Consider the following 19,834-nt stretch of genomic DNA (forward strand, 5'->3'; position numbering starts at 1 on the left):
CAGTCTCAGAGGCTGTGCAGTTCTTGACCACATGCGAAGTGGAGATGAGTGCTGTTGAGAAAAATAGAGCAGAAAAAGAAGGCAGGGAGCATGTGGGAGATTTGTTTTTTGTTTTTTTTTTTTTAAGGTAATGGAGGTTTTTTTTTTTTTTTGGATGATTTATTATTAATTTAAGTACACTCTACTCCCAAGGTGGGGTTTGAACTCACAACCCCAAGATCAAGAGTGGCAAGTTCTACCAGCTGAGCCAGCCAGCCTCCCCAAGACTTGCTACTTTAGATAGGGATTGTTAAGAAAAGCCCCTCTAAGTATTTTTTAATTAAAAACTAAAAATTAGGAGCACCTGGGTGGCTCAGTCAATTAAGCATCCTCCTTCAGCTCAGGTCATGATCTCAGGGCCCTGGGATCAAGCCCCCCGGATCTGGCTCTCTGCTCAGCGGGGAGCATGCTTCCCCCTCTCTATCTCTGCCGATCTCTCTACCTACTTGTGATCTCTGTCTGTCAAATAAATAAATAAATAAAATCTTAAAAAAAAAAGAAAAAGATGGCTCTGATTGCTGCATAGAGAAGAGCCCCCCTGGGGAGGAAGCGGGGACCCAATAAGAAGGTTGTTACATGAGTCTGGGGTGAGAGATGACGGTAGCTTGTCCTGGTGGTGGCGGTGGAGGTGGTGAGAAGTGGTCAGCTTCTGGATGCATTTTAAGTCTGAAACCCACAAGCTTGCTTATGGATTGGATGTGGGATGTGAAAAGAGGAGCCAAGAGTGACCTCAAGGTTTTGTTCTGAGCTGAGTCAGGGAAGACGTGGGAGGGGCAGGCTTGGAAGGAATCAAGAGTATGATGAATGAGCATGAGCGAAGGAAAACGAAAGACTGAATGCCTTCTTCCTCTGAGGCGGGAAATAAAAGGCCTGTTCCAGGGACTGTACTTTAGGAGCCTGAGGCCAAAGCTGGAGCTCCCCGCTCAAAAAAGGAGGTCGGGGGGCGCCTGGGTGGCTCAGTGGGTTAAAGCCTCTGCCTTCAGCTCAGGTCATGATCCCAGGGTTCTGGGATCGAGCCCCACATCGGGCTCTCTGCTCTGCAGGGAGCCTGCTTCCTCCTCTCTCTCTCTCTCTCTCTCTCTCTCTCTCTCTGCCTGCCTCTCTGCCTACTTGTGATCCCTGCCTGTCAAATAAATAAATAAAATTTAAAAAAAAAAACACCTCATAAAAAAAAAAAAAAAAGGAGGTCGGGGTTCCTTTAAGAGGACTCCGCCCCTCCCCTCGAAGCCCCGCCCAGATGAGGGTCACGTGCCCCTCGGTCTCTCCCTTAAGGGCGGACCTCAGCGGTTTGAAAGATCCGCGCGGGGCAGGAGCGGAGGTTCTTTGCGCGACTGGGATGTCGGTGTTGCGGCCACTGGACAAGCAGCCGGGCCTGAACACGGCCACCATCTTGGTAGGCGTCAGCTGCTCCGCTTCCCCCGCCCGCCTTCCCTCCTTCCCACCTTGGCTGCGCCTCAGCTGCCAGCTCCTGAGCGCTCTGTCAGAGTCCGGAACGCGCCTTTCAGGCTGGGGTGTGGTGGGCGGGACAGCCACACTCCGAACCAATGGGAGTGGCCGTCCGCTGAGGCTGAAGGACGCCCCCACCAATACGCGCGCGGCGGGCTCTTTCCCCGTTTCTGATTGGTGGAGCTGCTGGGCGGGGAGACTGGGGAGGGTCCCGGGAGGCTGAGTTCCTCGCGGAGCGGGCGAAGGGGTTCCCGGGGTCGCTGGGTCCCGCGGTCCGGGGGAGGGTCCTGGGAGGGAAGGACTGCTGTGCGGCCAGCACGGGGCCCTCCACCCGTGCCCGGCCGAGCCCTGTCGGTAGACGGCGCCGTGCGCGCGAGAGCCGGAATCCGGGAGCCGCGCGGCGTTGGGTGTGTGGCCTGCTCCCCGGGTCCCGCGGCGGGTCAGCGGCCTCAGACCCTCAGGAGGCCGCCTTCTCTGCCGGGCAGCTGGTGGGCACGGAAGACGCTCTTCTGCAGCAGCTGGCCGACTCGATGCTCAAGGAGGACTGCGCCTCGGAGCTGAAGGTGTAAGTAGCCGAGGCCGGGGGTGTCCGATGGCTCTGCGGTGGCCTGAACGGTGGGCCCGGGAGCGCCAGCGGGGAGCCAGAGAGGCGGGCGCAGGTGGGGCCAGGCCCCGAGGCGTGATCCGTCCCCAGCCAAGGGACCCTCCGTCGCTCTCTGTCACGCACTCCTGTTTTCCTGCAGCTCTTGTGACCACAGGAGATGTCTTTGTGCACCTGTTCGTTTTCTGAGTTTCGGGGCTGCCAGCCCCACGGACCCCTCGATCGGCCCCTTGAGGTCCGGGACTTTGACTTTTTTCCCTACTGAATCCCCGGCGGCTTGAGCAGTACTTGGCATAGAGGAAAGTTCAGATACCCCCCAGATTTCGAGAAAAGTTGACTAAAGAAGTAGTATCTTGTTTTTCTTTCTTTTTTTTTTTTTTTAAAGATTTTATTTATTTGGGCGCCTGGGTGGCTCAGTGGGTTAAGCCGCTGCCTTCGGCTCAGGTCATGATCTCAGGGTCCTGGGATCGAGTCCCGCATCGGGCTCTCTGCTCAGCAGGGAGCCTGCTTCCTCCTCTCTCTCTCTCTGCCTGCCTCTCTGCCTACTTGTGATCTCTCTCTGTCAAATAAATAAATAAATAATCTTTAAAAAAAAAAAAGATTTTATTTATTTATTTGACAGAGAGAGATCACAAGCAGGCAGAGAGGCAGGCAGAGAGAGAGGAGGAAGCAGGCTCCCTGCTGAGCAGAGAGCCCGATGCGGGACTCGATCCCAGGACCCTGAGATCATGACCCGAGCCGAAGGCAGCGGCTTAACCCACTGAGCCACCCAGGCGCCCTTGTTTTTCTTTTTTTTAACTGGGGGAGAGTGGAAACAGCTGCTGGTGGGAATCAAGTGACTGGGTGTATGTGGGTGTCATTGTCCCTGCTGGACAAGCTCCAGGGGCTCATGTTGATGGAGAAGGATCCCAGTCCACTGGGTGTTCCTCCGTGGGAAAGGGAAACACCCTCACGGGGAGAATCAACCCCCTTCCAGCATTTGAAAGAACCTGATGAGGGAACAAGCTCAGCCGAGTGATAAGGGTGACTTACCCAAGGTCACATAGCTGGTCACAGACAGCCTGAGATTTGAGCCCACTTCCATTGCCCTCCAGAGAGGTTCAGCCTTAACCCCTAATCTGCACAGTCTAACACCCCTCTTCTGAGCCTGATCTCCCTCCCAGCATGCAGTGTAGCCGGCTAGCCCCGTGCCATCTTCTATCCCGACTCCCTCTTGCCAAGGTGGTTACCAGACAGCTACCTTCTGGCAGTAGAGGTCAGTCTAGATGGGACCAGCTCTGCCCTGCCCCTATGCTCACCTGAGGAGTCTAGTCCACAAGAGCATCGGGGGAATAGGTGAGGAGCCCTTGACAGCCTCTTGCCCCAGGGCGGGCAGCATGCGAAAGGTCCCTGTGATGTGGATATATATATCTTTATCCTGCAGTTTCTCATTTTTCAGCCACCTGGCAAGGTCCCTCCCTCTGCCCTCCAACGTGAATCGGCCCCGAATTGACCTGATCATGTTCGTGGTCAACCTTCACAGCAAATACAGGTGAGAGCCAGAGAGCGGGGACGTCAGCGCTCAGGTAGACCTGGCTTAGGGGTGTATTGGGATGGTGACATCACTTGTGATGGGAAGCAGGGGACACAAGGAGAGGCAGCCTGGGGTTAGCCCAGAGGGTGAGGATACGGAACTAGCGGCAAGTGAATGATATTTTAAAGACACTGATTAAGGGGCACCTGCATGGCTCAGTCGGTTCAAGCATCGGACTCTTGATTTGGGCTCAAGTCATGATCTCAGGGTCCTGGGACTCTGCTCCACGTGGGTCTGCCTGAGATACTCTGTCCTCCTCCCTCTGCTCTTCCCCACCATGCACTCTCTCTCTCTCTCAAATAAAATTTTAAAAATAAAAAATAAAGACACTGATAAACTCCAGCAGTGGCATCGGTCATTTATCTAATGCTTTCTGCAGCCTTCTCTGTATCCCTGATGGCAGACCCAGACATGAATGAAGCAGACCCCCCCCACCCCAAGGTGTTCCCAGCCCACTGGGGGAGGAAGCCAGACTCCTGAACAGATGATTACAGTATCTGGCATTGGTCCTGTAAAGGAAGAATGCGTTGGGCTATGAGAGTCCCAACAAGATCTCTGATTCGGGACTCAGGGCAGGGTAGACTTTCTGCTAGAGGTGACCAGGACAAACCAGCCTGGTAAAAATGGGAGTCAGCAGAAGGTTCCAGATGAAGAAGGTTAATGTAATGGGTAGGAGGAACACAAGGTGTGTGTGCAGGACTGAGAAGGCCAGTCCAGGGGCAGGAGCCCAGGGTAGTGGGAGGCTGTAGCCAGGGGAGCGGGAGTGTGGTGATGCTGGGCGCCTGGCCTGGCCTCCCTGTGGTGCTGGCTGCCCTGGGGGACAGGACCACAGTAGACCTGGGGAATATGGTAGAAGGTCTGCTCTCCCTGTTGGGGGATGGCCACCTGAGGGTAGGTGGGGTGCACCTCTAGCACAGAATCTGAAACACACACCCAGTGATGAGGTGGAGGTTAAGGGAAGGCTGGGGTGGAAACACTAGGACCAGGGACATAGGGACATAGAGCTACCAAACACAAACACCCAGTGGCAGATTCAAATTCAGACCTGCTGTCCGGCCAGGGGGAACAGGTGAGCAGTGGCTAGAGCCGATGGTGGTGCAGAGAAAGGGCAGAGATCTGCCATGATTATCAGAGGTCCTGACTCAGCAGATCTGCTGCTCTTTGGGTGAGATCTCTGTTCAAAAGGGACGCTGACCTGTCTCTGGGGAGATTCTGCTCTACAGTCACACTTCGGGGCAGAGAGCCATCCTTACTGTTTGCTTCAGGCCTTGCTCATTCAGGCTGAAACCTTGGCTTGGTTCTCCTGACCAAGATGGCTTTTTGGCCAGGAGACAACAGATTTCTTTATCCCTCCTTGGACACCAATGAATGAAACCCTTGGCTCAGCAGGTCAAAGTTCCCTTTTTCTAGAGGAGAAGATTGTTTTCATACACTTGATATGACTATAAATATTGTCACCTTATTGGAAAGCAATTTTGCAATACCTAGGTACTTTTTTTTTTTTTTTGTGAGAGAGAGAGTGTGCGCACAAGTGGGGATGGGCAGAGGGAGAAGGAGAGGGAGAATCTCAAGCAGGCTTCGTACTCAGTCCCATGGAACCCAACACAGGGCTCTATCCCAGGGCCCTGAGATCATGACCTGAGCTGAAAGCATCAAGAGTCAGACAGAGTCAGATGTTCAACTGACTGAGCCACCCAGGCGCCCCTGACCTAGGTACATTTTAGAGTGACCCAGCCACTCTACGTCTAGCATCTTCCCCACAGAAACATTTGTCTACATGTGTGAGAGCACATGTGGAAGAATGTTCATGCGGCATTCTTTGCAATGATGAGAAACTGGAGATCATGTAAGCGTCTATCACCTAGAAAATAGATTGTGATATGGGGTGGTTGTTCCAAAAAATGTCACAGGTTGAACCCAGCCAAACCCAACTACATGCTTATACATATCACTGTCTGTATTTGCATATGAGAAATTCATATGCAAATGGCATTATACCCCAAACTGTGGGCAGCAGTAACCCCTGGGTTGTTGAGACAGAAGGGTGGTCCTAGAGAGGGACACTTACTCTTTACTGATCACCTCCATATTTATTGTTGGATTGTTCTAGAGGCTTGAGTCACTTTGTAATGAAATGTCCTTAAACAAAGTGAAAGACAAAATATTCCCCTAGTGTTGTTTCCTCTTACATCTCCTTCTCGGGCCCCTCTGGGATGAGGAAGGCCTTCTGCCTTCTCGGTGGTAAGGTCTGTCCTGTGTCTTCTCTCATCAGCCTCCGGAATGTGGAGGAGTCCCTGCGCCATGTGGACGCTACCTTCTTCCTGGGGAAGGTGGGCTTCCTTGCCACGGGCGGTAAGTTCATTCCGCCACTCCCCCTTCCCCACCCCCACCTTCTGGGCCATGCAGATCCCCAGGGCCTGGGGCAGCGGCAGGGTGGGGAGGAACCATGGAAAGAAGGAAAGAACGTGAGCTTCAGAATCTGCCCTGTTGCCCGTCTCTCCGAAAGCAGATCTGAGCAGGTCATTCCACTGAGATTGTTCCGGAGAGTTAGCTGGGGACTCCCCGCGGCTTTCAGAGTAAAATCCCAGCTCCCAGGGAGACAAAGTCTGGCCTTCCGCCTTCCTGTCTGGGCTCATCTCCTGTCACTCTCCCGTTCTTGGGCTCGTTCTTGGGCTCGGCTTACAGTTCTCCGAGCAAATCCTGCTCTTCCGGAGACTGTGTCGTCTTAACAGCGGAACTGACAGTAGCTGGCCTTTCCCCAGCACTCCCTGTATGCCAGACGGCGTCATTTCTCTGTACCTCATCTTCACTACACTCAACCCTTTGAGGCACATGCTGTTACGTGTTCCAGCTGAGGAAACTCTCCGTGTGGTTTAGTAACCTGCCCGAGGCCCATCACTAAAAAGCGGTACAGCCAATAGTCCTACCACATCCTTAATGATTATATCCTACCGCTTCCCGTGAATGCTCTTTTCCTGTTTGCCTCGCGAACCCCCCTTTCCCATCTCTGGGGGACAGCTCCCTGACCGGCCCTGCAGTCCGGGCCCCTGCGAGTCCATCCCGTAGACTCCCCACCCTCCCTCCTCCACTGGTGGTGCGTCCGCGCCGTCTGCCCCCTCCCAGCTGAACCGTGAACTCCCCGGGCTGTGCTGCGGCTGGTGCAGATTATGCTCAGTAAGCATTGATGAATTCCCTATAGATTAATTCACTGAGTCCTGGGGGCTGTTCCCATCCTCATCTTCGAGATGAAGAAACTCATGTTTCTAGAGCACGCTCTCTCCAAGGCCTCCCAGCTTGAGAACAAAGTATGTTCTAATTGGACGAAAAGCAGGTTGAACAGGCAACTGAGGCCCGGAGAGGGGGTGATGAATGAGTTTGCCCAGTGCCTCCCGGCTCACGGCCGCCGAGGCAGACACTCAGCCCGCCACACTCACGGCTTCTTTGCAGCTGGCCGGGAGAGCCAGTGCAGCGTTCACCGGAGCACCGTCGTGAGGCTGGCCCGCACCTACCGGAGCCCCCTGCTCTTCTGTGACCCGGAGGTGAGGACGCTGTTCGCGGGGGCGCAGGGAGAGGGCTGCCAGCGCTCCGTGAGTGTGTCGGGAACGCTTCTCCGAGGGTCATCAAGTGCTCGAGCCAGGGGATCCTGATGTGAAGACACAAGATCCTGATCTGAATCCTGGCTTCGCGGCTCACTGTACCTCGAGTACAAGAGTCAGCCTAAGCAGTGGGGGGCACAAATGCAAAGCAGGGCGATGATACACATTCAACCCGAGCTCCTCCGAGATGCCAGGCGCTACGGCTTATGCCTTGGGTTGCTTTGTTTTCTCTCATAACCAAGTCTCGCGTATGTGCGTGTCCTCGTTACCGTCTCACTCTCCTGCTGGCTGTCCGTGCTGTGAGGCCAGGCATCTTGTCTGTTTCATTAACCAGGGCTGCCGCGTGTCCCCCTGCAGTCAGAATGCCCACTGCCCCCCTTATGCCCCTGGACTACAGGCCTGGTCCAGTCCCAGCATGGGGCAGGGCATCCAACAGGCAGCGGCGGTGGCCGGGCAGTGGGTGGGTGCAGGGTTGGAGGGTGTCTGTGGTGTCGGTTCTGTCCCAGCTCACTTCTCTTGGGGTTTCTCATCCTAATTATGAGCCTGACAGAGCAGTTTTGCTGATATATTTTGCTCTCCTGCTTCTCTTCCTGCAGTATGAATCCTGACTTTTTGCTAAAAGTGCTCAGCAGCCGCTTCCTCTGGGTGGTCAGCAGAGGACTCCCAGGGCCTGGGCCACCCCATCCATGGACCAGACCTGCTCAGTTCATTGTGGGGTGTGTTTATTGGTTTTGAGGTCCATTTCTGCTCTGTTCTGGGTCTTGCTCCTGTTCCCAAAAAGCCAAGTGACGTAACGCAGAGAGAACCGAGTCAGCACCCTGCCCGTTATCAGCACCCAGCCCTGGGGCTCTTATTCACGGGTTTGTGGACCCCTGTGGTCTGAGGGTAGAATTCAGGGACTCTGTGAACTTGTCTGAGAAAAAAAAAATACTTCCTTTTTTCCCACTAAGGTCTAGTGAAATTTAGCTTTATGAGTATGGGCAGGAGAGGTCGGCAGTAGTAGCAGGGGCTGGGTCTGTTCCAGCAGAAGCGGCACATGTTCCATCTCGTCAGGGGAGGGGCAGGTCTCCTGACTCAGTGCATCGATGCAGACTGACGCACTGCTCTGTCACAGATTCGGTTTTCGTACTGGGGGACTATTTAAGTCAGCACGCTGATGTCAGATAGGACCGTGAGGCCTGTGCCATGCCCGAAGTGCCTGCCCTTCCAGGCTTTTCTTACAACATACCCCAGAAACCCAAGACCTAGAGAGGAGAGGCGACTTGCTCAGTCATGCAGCTAGTAAGTTCTACGGGAGAGCCAGCAGATTTGCAATCCGTTGTCTCCTTCCCTTCTTAACCTGCTGACTGTGTGGCTTTGGACGGGTCACTTCCCCTACATGCAGCCGCCATCTCCTTACCTCCAAAGGGGAACCGTAATCTTTGTTCCACAGCCCAGATAGCTCAAACCTTAGGCGTTCTGCTGGGTGCCCAGGACCTTGCGCTGTGCGGTGCAGTTCCCCTTTTGGCCAGTAGGTGGCAGGCCACACCAGGTCCTGGGGTCTCCAGGAGCCTGACTCCAGGAAAAGGCCTGTGATGGCCTGTTCTCAGGCAGCCGCTGGCCTGCCCCCAGCTAAAGCCGGCATTCCTCCGGAGGAAGCAGCCGGTGTTTGGACAGTCATCACTCCTCATACCTGTGTTGTCCTTTGCCGGACACACCCTTCCACATACCTGAGTTTGCGCCTCGCTGTATTTTCAGGCCTTGCCCGGCAGGAATTTTCAGTTCTGTTCTACACATAAAGAAACACATTCCAGAAGCCAGGGCATTGACCCAGTGCCTGTATTTCCGAGCGCTGCTGATAGGGTCCGGGGCTGCTACCTAAGCACGAAGATGGGCCAGGCGTTGCGGCTGCCCCCCGCAGAATCAGGGGAGCGAGACCGCGGGCCCCGTGTGCCACGGCAGAAGGACTTGCCGAGACCTGGAAGCCTGGCGGTGGGGTGAAGTCGTTCCTCCCTGCAGGTGACGCAGCAGCCTGGGGTAGTCAGACTTGGGTTTGGGGCCACAGCTCCGGAGTGTGATGTGTGGATTGGAGGAGGCCCGGCCAGGGACGAGGCTGCTGCAGGAGGCCAGCCGGGGAGCCTGAGGGACAGCAGCAGCAGCTCGGAGCTATATTTGGGGGCGAAGGCCACAGATCTCAGAGGGAGCGGATTTCGCCAACAAAGACTTTTTTTTTTTTTTTTTAAGATTTTATTTATTTATTGACAGACAGAGATCACAAGTAGGCAGAGAGGCAGGCAGAGAGGGAGAGTGGAAGGGAAGCAGGCTCCCTGCTGAGCAGAGAGCCCGATGCGGGGCTCGATCCCAGGACCCTGAGACCATGACCTGAGCCGAAGGCAGAGGCTTAACCAACACTGAGCCACCCAGGCGCCCCTCAACAAAGACTTCTTCGGTACCTCCAGTGAGCTAAGCGCTGTTCTAGGCACTAGCCATGTAGCATAGAACAAAAGAGTGAAGAAGGAAGAGGGAGCAAAGCAAAGAAGTAAAAGGTGTGGGTGCTAGAAAGTGTGGTGTGTTGGGTGGTAAAGTGGTGAAGGTTGTTGGGTTTGACAGGAGTGACTGTGAACAGGACTTGACAGACTTGAAGACGATAGGAAGGCAGGTGCTGAGACCGCTGGAGGGAGGAGGCCGGAGGACCAACTGCGAAGGCCTGGCGTGTGCGCCTTGCCTGGTGTGCCCAGGGTCCCCCCCGGGAGGCTGAAGACCAGAGCACAGCATAGGGCAGGGTAGTGGTGGCTGTGTCGTAGTGACCGCGTCCCCAGAGCAGGAGGGCCTCGTGGGTCTTAGTAAGGGTGGTGACTTTCAGGCTGCAGGGAGGATGCAGGGGTGGGGGTGGGGAGGGCCTGATACGAGTTTTATTTATTTTTCTTTTCTATTTATGTGATGCAAGTTTAAATGGATCCCTCCAGCTGTTGGGAGGAGAGTAAATGGAAGAAGCAAGGGCAGAAATGAGGAGGCGGGCCCGGGGGCTGTTTCTGGAAGAGTTAGGAGTGGCCCGGGCTCCGTGCTGCCCAGGGAAGGGGGAGGCAGGATGGCCTGTACCACTGGGCCATTTTCCAGGGTGGAGCCAACCGACTGTGCGGGTAGCCGGGCTGTGAGACGTAGGAGAAAAGAGAGGATGGCCCCGGGGTTTTCAGCGGGGCCGCTGTTAGGATGGAGGTGCCCTTGGCTGAGATGGGGTGACTGCAGGGGGGACAGGTTGGGCGGACCCTCAGGGAGTGCACCGGAGACATGCTAATCAGATCGGGGTGTCTGTCAGCCGTCTACCCAGAAATCGCGTAGGCAGCCACGTACGTGTGTCTCACGTTCAGAGGAAGGGTCTGGAGATGACATTTGGGCATCGTGGGTAGTGAGATGGTTTTAGATCACAGAACTGGATGAGGTTCCCAGGGAGTGTGTGTGGGGAGGAGCCTTGCAAAGGCCAAGGCCAGGGGCAGCACTTAGAACTTAGATGTGTGTGTGGAGGGGGCGAGTGTGGTATCCTGGGGGCTGGTGAGGAGCATTCTGCAGACCGGAGCGCTGTGGCTGACCAGGGTCTGATGAGAGACTCGGAGAGAGCGACAGCTGCCTCTGGGTTTGGATTAAGGAGTCACAAGTGACAAAGGAGCACAAACAGCACTGAGGCTGGGGCGCCTGGGTGGCTCAGTGGGTTAAGCCTCTGCTTTCGGCTCAGGTCATGATCCCAGGGTCCTGGGATCGAGCCCCGCATCGGGCTCTCTGCTCAGCAGGGAGCCTGCTTCCTCCTCCCTCTCTGCCTGCCTCTCTGCCTACTTGTGATCTCTGTCTATCAAAGAAATAAATAAAATATTAAAAAAAAAAAAAAAAAAAACAGCACTGAGGCTGCCTGGTCCCTAGTGAGGGTGCCTGGCCGGATGGCAGAACCCCTTCCCCAGTTAGAGGAGGAGGACGACGACGATGTGCCCACGGAGCCTGTTGGCAGGACAGGGCGACCGAGCATCGTGTGGCCTTCGTCCGGCACTGATGTCGCATCTCCTTCGCTGCTTGCTGGCGCCAGGCCTGGGGACGGAGTTGCCAGCCCGACCTGACCGCACCCCACGGCACCTCTGGGCCCCTGCCCTCAAAAGCCCTGTTCAAGGAACCCTGTTGATGGGACCTCTCTGTCCCCGTGAGGGCCACTCTCTGTCCACTCCTCTTTTCCACGCCCAGGTAAAAGGGTCTTCAGGGCCTCTGCCTCCTGGACGTCAGTTGGAGCTGAGTCTGGTTCAGATCCCAGCCTGGGGACCGCTAGACCCTTCACCTGCCTTGGCCAGCCCTGCTTGCTAAGCCTCGCCTCCCCTGGAGGAGGGGTCACTGTCTGCGGCGTCCCTGGTCCCTGGAGGACCTCTGAGGGCTCCGTAAGCCAGAGCAGTTGGAAGCTGCTGGGTGAGGCGGGCTGTGGACAAGGGCCTGGCCACGATGGGCCGCGGTGCCCGAATCCGGCCCCCGCTCTCGGCTTCCGCCCACCCCTATCCTCCGCTCTCCCTCGGCAGGTGGACGGCTTCCGAGTCCCGGTCGCACAGCGGCTGGTGCGAATGCTGCAGATCTGTGCTGGCCACGTGCCTGGTGTCTCGGCCCTGAACCTGCTGTCCCTGCTGCGGAGCTCTGAGAACCCCACCTTGGAGGACCTGTGAGGCCTGCGGTCCCCCCGACTGAGTTGCCCCTCCCCAGGGTCTGGGGCGGGGGACTCCGCTGTTGCCGCAGCCCGGCTCTGGGTCTGGGGTCGGCTCCCTGCACGGCCCAGACTCGGCAGCCCCGCTGGTGGGACGGCAGCCCCCGCCCCGCCGTGCTCACGCCGGGGGAGCCCCGTGTCTTCATCCACCTGCCGGGCTGCCCCACCGCCTCAGGCTCCCTTTGAACGAAGCATCCGCGGCTCAAAAATAAGTCTGAAAACCCCTGGTCTTCTCCACCACCTCGATTGTGCACATGAGGACACTGAGCCCGGACAGTTATGAGGGTCGGGCTGGGGGGCTTGGACTCTGCGACCCCATCTGACCCCACATCCTAGCCCTGCCATCCTCACAGAGCCCGCTGTGGCCTCGTAGACCCTCAGTTTCCCCAGGTGCGTGATGGAGATCGTCCTACTGAGACATTGTCACGCTGGTTAGGACCGAATGAAATGACAGGCCTGCGGCTGTAGGGCTCCCTCCGTGTGTGTTCCGTGTATCCCGTGATCCCTTGCAGTAAGGCCTTGCCCGGTTCCAGCTAAGCGCTCGGTGAACGGTACTTATTGTGTGAAATCCCACAGAGCTGGGTTCAAAAGCTGGTGCAAACCCAGGAATTACACTGTTTATGAATTGATATGTTTGTGGGAATTATGTGAGAAAGGCTGTCTGGAGGGCTGGCTCCCGGCTTGCGGCCAGAGGTTGTGCCGTGACCGTGGCTCCCCATCTCCTCTGGGTCTAATGAGAATTTGCAGAAGTGCCAGGGTGGGAATCCAGAAATCCGCTGCCCGGTGGCCAGCTGGGCACACGCTGGTGGAGGAGACCACAGGAGGAGAGCGGGTCTGGGCTCCCTTAGACCATGACGGTGCCCCCACCCCACCCCCATTTGGCTCATGCAGGGACCTGCCTCCAAACTCAGGCCTCTGCTTCGACTTTGCCGTCACAGCTGGAGCCCCTGCTCTCCATGAAGTGGGGCCAGCTTGAAAATCGTGAGGGGATGCCTGCCTTTCTCCCCGCCACAGGCTCCTGCTCAGGCCTGGCCCAGCGCCGCACCCCTAGTGCTCAGTAGGTCCAGCAGCCAGAGAGAGGGCTGGCTGGTTACAGGCCAACCCCGGGGACCCACTGAGAACTCAGCTGCGATGATTCCGTCTGAGGTCCCTAGTGTCCGTGACACAGCGGGGCGCCGCACACTTTATTGTCCTCACATGGCCACTCCTGTGTCCCCTGGCAGACCTGCGAGGTCGATACTATCTCCCTACTTCCGCTCGTGCGAGCATGCTACGGCCAGAGGTGTGTCCACATCACACAACTAATCAGGCGACCGACCTCCAGCCCCTCCCCTGCTCTTCCCTCCAGTTGTTTTCTTAGGTGTCTAATGGTTGGACAAAGGTTCGGGCATTTTTGCTGGGCAGACCCTGGCTGTCCACACAGAAGTGGTGGACACGCAGGCCTTGTGCCTGAGAAAGCAGCTGTCAGGAAGGGCAGTCTCCAGGAGCCGCTCCCGCGTGCTGGAGTCCGCACCTCAGGACAGGGGCAGGCCTGGGGGAGGAGAGGGCGAGGAGCAGGGTAGGAGCACCGCCCGAACTGCAAATGTGGGGCTCCTCGGCACTGGAGAAGGGAGGCCAGCTTCCGGGGTGAGATTGCTGCGTCCAGGGTTGAAGGACGAGGCCGAGGTGAGAGGTGAAAGTGCGCGCTAGTCTCTGAGGGGATGGGCAGGATCCGCAGAGGCCCGGTGCCTCCTAGGAACCAGCCTGGGCTGGAAAGGTGGGGCTTTGTAGGGCAGTGCGGGGAGGGGGTGAAAGTAGGGGAGGTCTCTGCGAGCGGGTATCCAGGCAGGAGAGGAAGGCAGGAGCGTGTATCCAGGCAGGAGAGGAAGGCAGTGCTGACAGGCCTCGCTGCCTTTGCTGAGCCCCGTCCCTTTGTTGGAGATGGGGGGGGGGCTTCGCCTCCCCTGGGCGGCATGGGACACATGGGGCACACTTCTCCCCCCCCAACACTCTCTGGTCCCTGTGCCATGTTTTCTTTGCCACCTGGTGCCATTTAACAAGAGAAGTGGCATCGCACCCCAGCCAAGGATCTGAGAGCCTTCCAAGCGCCGGGGGAACTCAAGGCTGTCACTGCTGCCAGCTCCAGCGAGCTTGGCAGGGGCCCAGGACCTGGGAGCCTGCCTCTGCCTCACCGCAGAGCTGAGCAGCCCCCGAAGGGCAGTCAGCAGCCCTCCCAGGCCTGTTCCCCCCCGCCTGGGGAGTGCGACCGCTCTGTACTGTCCGGAGGCCAGGGACGCTGGGAGGCCGTTCAAGCAAGGGAAGTAATGGAAGGCCAGTCTTTCTGCCCCAAGGGTGCCTGGAATGGCTGCCTGATGCGGCGGTGGGGTGGGGGCAGCGAGGAGAGGCTGTGCCAGGCTTCCTAGGGATCTTGTGACCTGAGGCAGGTCCCTTTATCTTCCCTGAGCCTCAGTTTCCTTGTCTGTAGAATGTGATCAGGCTAATGAATGCCTTTCTCCCCGGGTGGCCTCAGGACTGAGAAGGAGAAGCCAATGTTTTATTTATTTATTTATTTTTAAAGATTTTATTTATTTGACAGAGCAGGGGGAGTGGCAGGGAGAGGGAGAAGCAGGTTCCCCGCTGAGCAGGGAGCTTGACGCGGGACTAGATCCTAGGACCCTGGGATCATGACCTGAGCCCAAGGTGGACTCTTAACCAACTGAGCCACCCATGCGCTCCAAGAAGCCATTATCTTAAACACAAAACTTCCAACCACTGTCAGAACTCTTGGGTTGGCCTTGGTCACAACATGGTCACAGCGGAGGCAGTTCTGGGGCGGGCTGAGGCCCCTGTAGGAGATGCCTTTCTGCTGGACCTTCGAGCAGCCGGCTCCATGCTGTCTGGGAGCACAGAGGAAAGAGTGGGGTTTGGACCCCACTGTACGGGGCCAGGCTTGGTCAGCCCACAGGCTCTTTTGTTCCTTGGGCACTCCCCAGGGGGATCCCGTTCCTTCGCTGAGACGGCCTGGGCCTGTGTCCTGGCCCCGATCTAATGCTATTTCCGACCCTGGCCAAGGAGGCTGAGCGTCCCCAGTGAGGAGGGGGCTCAGCAGCAGGCACCGGTGTCACCTTCAGCCCTCGGCAAGTGGAGGCAGGGGCAGCCTCGGTCTGGGGCTCTGCCAGGGCGACCTGGCCACAGAGGGGAAGTGGTGCAGTGGGAAAGGGCCCAGCCCTTGAGTCTCACTGACGTGGGGTCTGTGGCCAACCTGCGTGGGACCTGGGGCAGCTCACTTCCTGTCTTCCTGTGCCCACAGCCTCTTGAGGTTCTCATGGGTCTTAGAGAAACCAAAGAGCCCGACCCTGTGCGTGCCCTGTGTATGCCCTGCACAGACAGGGCTGGCTGCCCGTGCCCTGCGGCGCGGCGGGCATGCTGGAGTGCCGGGGAGTTCTGGAGGTAACGGCCTGCCACAGCCAGCCCCTCCCCTCCCGCACCTACTGCCGGGCCGGGCCTCCCCAGAGGGCTCCAGCAGAAAGGGACCCTCTCCACAGGGCACACCTGCTGCCTTGCCCTCCTTCCTTCTGTCTCCCCTGGGGCCGTAAGGGCGCAGCAGAGACTCGGTGTGGGAAGGTGCTCGGAGCACCTGGAGACTTGAGGGGTGGGGGGTGAGGAGGGAGGACAATGTGGGGGTTGTCAGGACCTGCCCACCTCTGCGTCCCCCCTGAGTGTGACCCTGTGGGCTGCGGGCTGCTGAGGACCAGCTCTGGGAGGGAGGGAGAGTAGGGAGTCCCAGTGGCCCTGACCCAGGCAAGAAGCCAGGAAACAGCATTCCTTCTAGGGGCCCCCCTCTTACACCCGGAGGAATGCCGCAGGCATCTGGGGGCCCCTGGGAGATCACACCGGGGGGAGTGCCTGGTCTGGCTACGTAGTGGCCCTGCGAGGCCTGAGGGCTCCCGCACCTGGCCGTCCCCGGCCGTGTTTGACCACGGGCCCCCCGAGGGCTGCACCTGACCTCCCCTCCACCTGCTGACCGGGAGGGGACGCCACCGATGCGTGTGTCCTGGGAGCCGCGGTGGGAGAGCTCGGACGGAGGGGCTGTCTGCCTCGTCCCCCATCCTCCTGAGCCTGCTCTCCTCTTTGTAAAGCGGGAACCCCACTGCCGTTTCCCCCACAGGGCTGAGGTCTGGGCTCCCGCAGGACACGGGCCGGCAGGTGGTCAGGCAGTACTGGGCCCTGCCGCTCTCCTGGTCACTGTGCCATTCCCCGGGCCTCGTCTGCTCCTCCCCGGACATCCTGGGTGCGGGGGTCACTCTCCCTCTGTTGGGAAATCTCACCAGGCCCGGCCTGACTCCCTTCCCTCCTGAATTTGTCTCCCCAGCACTGCTCAGCCTCACCTACTACATGGTTTCCCCGTTTGGATTTTGTCTCTGGGGCTCCCTGCCCTCTCTCCAGCACCTAGAACAGTGCCTGGTGCAGAGTGAGTTTCCGAAAGTATTTGCTGAACTAATGGCGGCGTCTGCTCACAGAGATGGCCTGTGCACCAGTCAGACAGGGCCGAGAGCCTGCAGGGAGGCCCAGAGCCCGCGGCCCTTGTCCCTGCAACGCGGGGGGAGGCTCCCTCCTCTCCCACCTGTGACCCGCAGGTCTAGCCCCCAGTCCTTGGGGCCTGTGTCCCCCATCCCAAGGCCAGGCTGAGAAGGGCTGGGCTGCCCTGGGCCACAGCCCCCAGGGATGCTGGACTGTGTGTGGGTATGTGTGCACGTTTACGTGTGTGCGTGCACATGTGCGTGTAAGTGTACGTGCGTGTGTATGTGTGCATGGTGGGGGGCAGGGAGATGAGGTTAGCCTAAGGCTAGGCAGCCTGGGCCTGTGAAAACCTGGACAGGGTTTCCAGAACCACATCATGGAAAGGCCTCACCTGCCCTTGGAGAGTCTGGAGTGGAGGGCGGAGGGCCGGGGGCTCCCCGCCTCGGACGGCTTTGTATGGAGCCTCTGTCTCTCCTGCCTCTCGTCCCAGGGTCCCCACACTCCTCCGGGGAGGGGGACTTTGTAGCAGTGTCCTGTGTGTTGGCGCTAGGTACAGGAGAAAGACAAAGGGAGTCCCCGTTCTAGGGCCCCTGACCACTCCCGGGACAAAACATGACAAAAGATGAAGGAGGGGCCCACGCGGCTGAGGGCTGAGGTGGGCAGGGAAGCCTCCAGAACAGCTCACACGTGTGGCTCCTTTTCATGAATCACAAACCCTGCTTTTCTGCAGACGCTTCCCTGAGAATGTAAAGGCACAAAACAGGATGGGAGGGAAAAGTCCAGAGGGAGAGCAGCCTCCCTCTGGGGACAGCAGGGAAATGCCCCACCTCACCCACAGACTTCTGTGTTGTGTGAGGGTTTTTTGTGAGAATGGGTTCGGGTATTACTCACAGAGTTGCAAATAAAAATAATTTTTACGTAAGGAGTGCGCCCTGGGTCTCCGAGCACTTTCACATCTAGATCTTGGGGAGGGGGGGGTCTGGCCCCTCTGTCCCCCCGGGACTGCCCCCGCTTATCACCGAGCTTGTCCAAGTGGCAGAGTTTCCTCCTTTCCCCGACCCCGTCCCCCAGGCATGAAGGGCGCAGGCCACGCTTCACAGCCCGCCGGGCACGGGCCCTGTCCGGGCTCCCGGGACGCCCCGGGTCATTCCTCGCCCGCAGAGCCCCTGCTTCGCCACCTTGAAACCCGTTGTCAAGATACCGCCTGTGTCAGACCTACTGGGGGAGTGTCTTGAGGGGAATTCGAGGGACAAAGATCATGGGAGACTCCCTTTTCCCTGAGGGACCCCAGATTAATTATCTTTGTAAAACAATTCACCAGGAAGCAAAAACGTGAGAACACTGAGACGTTCGTTAGGTGGGTTTTTCAGCAACAAAGTCTCTTCTTGGGGCGCCCGGGTGGCTCAGTGGGTTAAAGCCTCTACTTTCAGCTCAGGTCCTGATCTCAGGGTCCTGGGATCGAGCCCCACATCAGGCTCTCTGCTCAGCGGGGAGCCTGCTTCCTCCTCTCTCTCTGTCTGCCTCTCTGCCTGCTTGTGATCTCTGTCTGTCAAATAAATAAATAAAAATCTTTAAAAAAAAAAATAATAATGGGGCACCTGGGTGGCTCAGCCGGTTAAGTGTTTGCCTTCAGCTCAGGTCATGATGCTGGGGTCCTGGGATCGAGCCCACATGGGGCTCCTTGCTCAGCGGGGAGCCTGCCTTTCCCCTCTCCCACTCCCCCAGCTCCTGTTCCCTCTGTCAAATAAATAAAATCTTCAAAAAAAAAAAAGTGATGGAGAGAACATGAATAAAGAAATTACTCGTCACTTCAGAGATGTGAACCAAAATAAGGAATACACTGAGAATTTAACCTAGCATTTATCATGCTGGTTTGTCGGGGAGATTTCTCTTAATTGTGAGGTCGAGATTCGAGGCCTCCCTCCGCCTCCCGTTCAGAAGTGGCGAGTGAGAAGGTGCGTGTGGGGTCGGGCACCTGCCCGCGCCGCTGACACGAATCACACACGCCTTTCGCTGTTGCCTGCTTTGTCCTGGGCACATGGCCCGTTCGGGACCCAGGCGGCCCCTGGGAAACAGTCCCTCTCTCCCCTCTGACTCGCGCCCCTGAAGGCCACGTCCCCTGCTTTCTGCGGGAGCCAGTGCAGGCCCCAGTGAGAAGGGCCCACCCAGCCTGCGCAGAAGTGGCTCCTTCAAGTGACCCCAGACTGGCCCCACGGGCCCACCTTCTCCCAGGGACGGGTTCCTCACTCCCAGTTCCCGCAAGACTCAGTCTGCTCGGCCCGATGGCATGAGGGTTCAGTGAAGCGCCCGGTCCCATGTAAGGGCTCTGCAGTCCTCAGGGTGACAGGTCGTAACAGCTCCGCCAGGGACGGAGGTGGGGGTTCTGCTGCCGCTCCCCTCCAGGCTCCAGGCCCCCCCACGCCCTCACCACACACCCACACTCACACCCACACCCACCGCCCCAGACCCACTTCTCCTTTGCAGCTGCCTGACGCCTACACCTTCCTGCCAGGGGAGTTGTTGGCCCGTGGGCAGGGGCCGGAGAGGCAGTGGGCCAGGGCTTCTGGAGGCCAGAAACCTGGGGCCCAGCCTCGCTCCCCTCACTCCACAGCATCACTCTTTCCTCCTAAACAACTTAGAGATGGTTCCCCTGTCCTGGACCCCGGTGTCCTATCTCCAACCCCACAGTAGCCAGAGAGAGAGGGTCCTTAGGAAGCACAGCTCCCTGCACTCCCGTACCTCCTGGGGCTCCCCGGGGGCCCAGCGCCTCTGCAGCCTCAGGCTCCCTGCCTCCCCAGCACCCCCCCAGGCAGTAGCCGAGCTGGTCCCCAGAGTAAGCATCCTGTAAGTGTCCCCTCTTAGCTCTCTTTGCCTTTGCCCTTGCCAGTCTCTCTGCCTGGAAGCTTCTCTCCCCCCTGCAGCTGCTGAAGATCTACTCCCGTGCCCAAGCCCCTACTGTCCCCTGGATCCCCAGCCCTGACCGCATAGGGCTCTGGTGTGGCCCACCGTGTCCGCCGTGCTGGGGCTCGCTGCCAACCCCTGCCCCCAGGGCCGGGGCAGCAGAGGTGAGGAAGGCTTGTGTGTGTGTCTGAGACTCAATCTGAGAGACCGAGGGGGACAGACAAGTGGGGAAATCCAAACACTGGAGAGGAAGGACAGACAGAGGGAGGCAAGCAGGCCGGGACACACATAGCCTGGGGAGAAGGAGTTGGGATGGGCCTTGGTCTGTCTGTCTGTTCATCTGTTGATCTAAGTCTCCCTCCTTTCCAGGATCTGCAGACAGCTGTGAGCCCTTGGACCCTCGGCTACCCGCCCCCTCCCCTGGCGGTGCCCTCTGCTCCGGCCAGAGGTTGCTAACAGTCACGCAGCTCCGA

General features: G+C 58.1%; 1 protein-coding gene across 4 annotated transcripts; it reads left to right on the plus strand.

Moving 5' to 3' along the window:
- The first annotated feature begins 1,196 nt into the window (after positions 1 to 1,196).
- CENPM (centromere protein M) lies at positions 1,197 to 12,589 on the plus strand. 4 transcript variants are annotated; one of them, XM_044227749.1, is made up of 7 exons: positions 1,197 to 1,432; positions 1,971 to 2,050; positions 3,510 to 3,617; positions 5,932 to 6,011; positions 7,107 to 7,198; positions 8,993 to 9,253; positions 11,782 to 11,843. In XM_044227749.1, the coding sequence occupies exons 1-6, from the start codon at positions 1,277 to 1,279 to the stop codon at positions 9,233 to 9,235; spliced, it is 759 nt and encodes a 252-aa protein (XP_044083684.1). In that variant the 5' UTR covers positions 1,197 to 1,276; the 3' UTR covers positions 9,236 to 9,253; positions 11,782 to 11,843. The 4 variants fall into 4 exon arrangements, with proteins under 4 accessions (XP_044083684.1, XP_044083686.1, XP_044083687.1 ...); XM_044227751.1 differs by having other exon boundaries at positions 3,525 to 3,617; XM_044227752.1 differs by lacking the exon at positions 8,993 to 9,253 and having other exon boundaries at positions 1,202 to 1,432; positions 11,782 to 12,589.
- The last annotated feature ends 7,245 nt before the right edge of the window (positions 12,590 to 19,834 follow it).

This window comes from Neovison vison, chromosome 12 (genome assembly GCF_020171115.1).
Source record: "Neovison vison isolate M4711 chromosome 12, ASM_NN_V1, whole genome shotgun sequence".
NCBI classification, from domain to species: domain Eukaryota; kingdom Metazoa; phylum Chordata; class Mammalia; order Carnivora; family Mustelidae; genus Neogale; species Neogale vison.